This window comes from Cupressus sempervirens, chromosome 3 (assembly GCF_028749045.1).
Source record: "Cupressus sempervirens isolate cs-2001-9-10 chromosome 3, ASM2874904v1, whole genome shotgun sequence".
NCBI classification, from domain to species: Eukaryota; Viridiplantae; Streptophyta; class Pinopsida; order Cupressales; family Cupressaceae; genus Cupressus; species Cupressus sempervirens.
In genome coordinates, this window is record NC_143120.1 from 714,783,630 (window position 1) to 714,789,409 (window position 5,780).

Genomic DNA, 5,780 nt, shown 5'->3' on the forward strand with positions numbered 1-5,780 from the left:
CACCTTGATGAATTTTCGGAGTAGTTTCAAACCCTTGACATTACAAATCACATACAGGGTTACAGAGGAAATGACTTGCATTTCTATGGCCCTCTTTCTTCTCCAAGCTCACAAACTTGGTTGTAGCCATGGTTGTGGCCACAAAATAACAAATCCATCTGAGTTTTTTTTAGCTCAACAATCATGATTGTCGTCTTCATTAGAAAATGAAAGATGTGAGCCTATAAGAATTGCTAATTCAAACCTCCCTCTATTACACATGCATCTATTATGAATTCAAGCATTTGAAACCCCCTTTTTCACTCCAACCTAAAATCTAGACTGTGATTTCATTTCTTTCGATTTTTACTTAAACAAGTAAGTGATTGATTCAATCTGCAGGGCATATTTTAGACTATACCTATATATATTTAAATTTAAAATCATCAAAAGATATTTATGTTCTTTAGATAAGAAGAACAAATAATTACAATAATGATTATGATTGTTGAAACCTGAGACTATGCCATAAGCATATATTCACGATCGCGACAAAAGAGTGATGTGAGACTAGAAGAAGTCAAAAGAATAAATTGAAGAGAGTCACCCGTTACAGGAAAAATATAAGATTAAAGTTGCTATTCTAGCTTTGTGGGGGAAGTCTAGGCTATTTAGAGATGATTGACGATGAAGGACATGATGTTCAGAAACACTCGGCCATCAACGACACTTCTCTAAACCTAACAATTTAAAATGGGAATTAAAACAGGAATTAAAATGGGAATTCCAAATAACAAGTATTTTGAGGTGAGACAAAACTCTTGTTTTTGGGGTCAAATGGGGATACTGAATCCACATTTCCCCGAATTCCAATTCCTTATTTGCAGACCCAAACAGTGGATTAGGAATTTTTTAGGATTCTGAATTCCAATTCTTGCTCAAATCTGCGTTCCAAATGGACTAGGGTCCGTTTGGTTCGTGGAATTTAAAAAATCTAGATTTCTACAAACCTTGTTTTAGCCAAATCAAAGTTTTGTATATCTTCATTCCGATTTTTGAAATTTTACTGAAATCGTTTGTTTCACTCGGAAGATCCGTGTGAAGACACATTTTTGTGCGTTAGCTTGGAGTTGAAGACAAATTTCAAAAAGTAGTGTTTTTACACTCCTTAAAAAACAAAACTAGGTTTTGATTTTCAATTCCTACTTTTTTAAGAAAGTTGGAAAATCTGGTTTTGAGGTAAAATTGGAAGTCCCGTATGCTAATTCCATTTTGCAAATTTTGAAACAAACGCACAAATTTTCAAATCCAGATTTTGAAAAAGCCAATTCCTGTCGAAGAACCAAACGGACCCTAAATAAATATCTTCATAACTCATCGATTGCTAGGCTTACTTTCTTGTAGCAGAACATACGAAAAGGGTTTCCCTCAGTCTGGGGTTTCCCCACCTGCGAAAATTTTGGTTCTCCATGGCAAAAACGGTGGCCATCTTGGGCGGCATCGTTCTGGTTTTTACGGCATATTTTCTGAGCTCGCCGAGGGCTTTTGTTCCATACAAAGTGTTGGACCGGCTCCCTCAATTTATATCGAAAATCATGAGTGACCCATCCCTCGTTAGAACCAATTGGAAGGAAACCCCGCATGCCCATGTCTTTACTATCAATGCTCCAGGTTTGCTAACTCTGCCCTCCTCTTTCATTCTTTCCTTTTCCGCACAATTTCTGTTTGTATCCGAGTAAAGAATTGCAGCAGATGTGTGTACAGGGATGAAGAAGGAGGATATAAAGATTGAAGCGGGTAAGAACAGAGTGATTACAATCAGCGGAGAGCGAGGCAAAAAAGAGAAGAAAGAGGGCGAGGGCTCCAAATGGCGCAGACGGGAGGAGTCTGGCATGGGTAAATTATGGAGGCAATTCAGACTGCCACTAAATGTAGACATGGGTAACATCAAAGCCGATTTGAACAAGGGTGTTTTGACTGTCACCGTTCCCAAAACTGGGTATGGTGGAACGAAAACCCCCAAAACTGTTGAAATTGTTTCAACGGGAGATGTGGTAGAACTTGAGCTGTGAAGATTACTTTTGTGCTGTAATTTTATTGGGGAATAAAGTTTTTAATTAACCACAAACATTTCATTTGTGTATATGTATATGTTTGTACTTCCATTGTATAACGACAAGTTTTGCATACCATTGGGAAAGTGCAATATTTATTTCACAATTATCATTATGGACTATATACTCATCCTTTCACTATTGTCCTACCCGTTGTCCTACATTGATCTCAGCAACATCGACAAGGGGGCATTTGAAAATTATCTATAAATAATAATAATAATAAGTGACACAACCTTTTCCTCGTTTATCTATTTTAGTAAAATTTGGACACGTAGTGTAAGGACACATAACATGAAGGTTGTTGCGTAGATATTTGTTGACCATTCATCAAATAGATGAAATAGGCCAACGAAGTTCTATCTTGATTATTCACAGGGCTTATCATAAATATTTTTGGCACTCTAATTCTACAACAATGTATATTTATCGATAGTTAAGTAAGGTGTATATATTGTATTTAGACTAAAAACTTGAAGAACAAGTGCATGTATGGTGTCATGTAACCATTGGGGTTAACTAAAGCACCACCAAGAACTCCATAATTATTTTGTGTCTTCTAATTAAAGATGTATCATTGTGGTCTTGCAATAAGCCAATATAGGTTTTGTGGGGCAGCCACATGTAAAAACTAATTCACCATAGAAGTGATCAATTGTTGAAACATAACAAATTACTTGAATAAAATCTAACAAATTATTTAATATGATTAAATAAGCATGTGTATTCCTTATTAAATATGAAGATATATCTTTTAAAAAATTATATCGTTAATTAAACAATAAGAAATAGATTACTATTATAATCTAACTCTAATTTTCAAGTCAATACTAAATTATCTAGCATGAAAAACAAAGGCATTGATGGGGTGGAACTTGATGAAGGAGGAAGCAAACTAGTGCAATATTCTAAAAGAAAAGTACTTAGGGAATCTAAATTCTCTCACTGCACTTGGAGAAATGATCTCCCTATGGGATCTAAAATATGAGGAAATATTGTGAAAAACAAAACTCTATCGAAGGAGGGTGTAAGGTGGTTCATGAGTAATGGTAGTCAGATTAACTTCTAGGAGGACCCATGGCTGATTGACAAACCATTGGCAAGAACGAAGTATGGGTCCCTTCGGAACCACCTCTAGGAGTATGGGGGTATGGTTGTTGATTTTATTGGCCCAGGGAGGAAGTGGAAAAAGGTGGAGTTGCAACAAAATGCTCTGGTTGGAGGGGACCTGGTGGAAGAGCTAAATGCTCTGCTTGAAGGGTACAAAATCCCAGGGATGGTGCAAAATGATGAGTTCATTTGGAAGGCCACGTCAACGAGGGAGTTCTCTATTAAATCAGCCTACAAACTAATGTTTGATAAAACTTTGGAACCTAATGAATGGGGAAAGATATGGTTCAATCATTTGATCCCAAAGATTAATATATTATGGTGGGCCAACATCAATGGGAAAATTTTCACTATTGATAACCTAATGAAAAAGGGTTTTCAATTATCCAATAGATGTTATTTGTGTAAGAAGGCATAGAAGCATATTACTCACTTATTCCTTCATTGTAGTTATGCTTCTAGTGTTTCGTGGAGGCTTTTATAGAAGCTAGAGGTGAACTGGGTGTTTAACCAAGATCTAGTGCAATTTGTGGAGAATTGGCGAGGCCCCTTTGCCTACCCCCTCCTTGTCAGTTTGTGGAAGGTTATCCCCCCACATGTTTGTTGTGGTATTTGGAAAGAGAGAAATAATAGAGTGTTTAGGAATGAAGAAAGAAGCGAGGAGGTTGTCGTGGAGAAGATCTACAAGCTAATGGTTGAGAATATGAGTTGCAGCAAATGGAGAAAACCAACGTTTGCCCCTATCGTATTAGATGTCAGAGTGGCTAAGAGCTGGAACTTGGAGGAGGGGATAATGGAAACTGATAATTCCAATCTATTGGCTAGGAAAAGGACACGATGGAAACCCCGTTTACAAACTGGGTTACACTTAATTTTGATGGTGCCACTAGAAAGGAGGGTTTGGCAGGAGGATGTATGGTTAGGGATAGTAAGGGAAGGATGTTGTTGGTGTATTCCAAATAGCTAGGGAAAGTTTCTAATAATACTATGCAAGTGATGGCTCTTTTTTGGGGTTTAAAATTGGTAATAATGTGGGATGGAGAAATGTGGAGATTGAAGGTGATTCAAAAATCATTATAGAAACTATTAAAGGTAACATGAGGAAAGGATGGGCCATTAAATGTGTTATAAAAGACATTAGACCCTTATTAGCTAGTTTGAAGAGGTTTGATTTAAATCATATCTTTCAGGGGGGAAATAGTGTGGTAGATGGGATGACGGCATTAGACCTAAAGGTGAAAGGACTAAGATGTTGGAGGGAGTTAAATGCCTTTATGAATTGGGTAAGTGATTTAGTAACTCCAGAAATTAAGCATGTTCAATCCTAGCTGGAGAATTAGTTTAAACTTTTGTGACTTGCTGCTAAGTTGGCGGATAGGACAAAGTTACAAAGGACAGATGGCAAGGAGGAATGGAATTTGTACTGGTAATAATAAATTTGCATGGCCTGAAGTTTTGAAATTAGATATGAGGGGTTTTTTAATTATTATCTTAAGTGTGTTCTCATATGTTGGGATGAGAAAATATTCAAATTGTAATGGTTAGTATGCATTGGGAATGATGGAAAAGATTGGGAGAAAGATAGAGGCGATCAATACATGAAATTAATTTCTACAAGGGACGCTATTTTAATTACTAACAATAATGGTCATTATGTTTGCTTAAGGGATATTATTTTTTTGCCTAAGTGTGAAGTCATTCTTAGCAAGTGTTTTTGGGTTTGGAAGAAGACGAGAGGTTTAGGGAAAATTGCAGAGATGGGGAGGCGACCTGATGCAAATTGAGTCGTCCATGATAGAGGAGAGTGCTAGGAAGCCATTAGTGTGGTATATGTTGAAGGAAGGTGGTTTCATTCCATTTATGGAGGTGCTAAATGGGCATGATGAAAATTGTTCTTTAAAATTTGTCAATTCCTGGGAGGACCGTAGAGTTACGATAAATGATATCTCTTTCCACATCTCTAAGGAAGTCATCTCCTTGGCGATGGGTTTGGCTATGAAGGGAAGGAAATGGAAAAAGGTGACTAGGGTGGCCGATGAAGCGAGTTTGCAACACTTCTTTTTGGAGGGTGAGGAACCAATTTGGCACAAAGGTGGTTTTATGCAGGAGAAGCAACCTGAGCCATGGAATTAGGTGTTTTTGATATTGATGAAGTACTTAACCCTAGAAGGGAGGTATGGTGCCTGTTATTACTACCACTTTCCTCTCCTTAACCATTTTTGCCACCGTGATGTTATTTCCATTTCATTTTTTCTGTTGCATGATTTAGTGGACTCAGTTATTGATGTTAAGGAAAAAATGAGGAAGGGTGTTAATTTTACCATTTTACATCAAGGGTTAATGTTTCAGCTATATCAATTCCACCTAGCCCTAGTCCCCCCTAGGATTGTGGAGATTGATATTCCTACCCATCCTAATGGTCGACCCCAATTGGTTCCCCTTAGGATCATGGGCCACAGTGCCCCTACCCCACAACCTTCGCCTAACAAGTCCCTTGTTGATTTGAAGCCCACCCCCTTGGAAAGAAAGGGAGAGAGAAGGAACTAGAGGATTTAGAGGAAGAAGGGAGAGGGGGAA

At 37.6% G+C, this 5,780-nt stretch overlaps 1 protein-coding gene across 2 annotated transcripts; it reads left to right on the plus strand.

Annotated features, from left to right (window-relative positions):
• Nucleotides 1–1,338: 1,338 nt before the first annotated feature.
• On the plus strand, nucleotides 1,339–2,107 carry LOC149568767 (22.7 kDa class IV heat shock protein-like). 2 transcript variants are annotated; one of them, XM_089817617.1, is made up of 2 exons: nucleotides 1,339–1,650; nucleotides 1,732–2,107. In XM_089817617.1, the coding sequence occupies exons 1-2, from the start codon at nucleotides 1,449–1,451 to the stop codon at nucleotides 2,049–2,051; spliced, it is 522 nt and encodes a 173-aa protein (XP_089673743.1). In that variant the 5' UTR covers nucleotides 1,339–1,448; the 3' UTR covers nucleotides 2,052–2,107. The 2 variants fall into 2 exon arrangements, with proteins under 2 accessions (XP_089673743.1, XP_089673745.1); XM_089817619.1 differs by having other exon boundaries at nucleotides 1,347–1,650; nucleotides 1,744–2,107.
• Nucleotides 2,108–5,780: the final 3,673 nt, after the last annotated feature.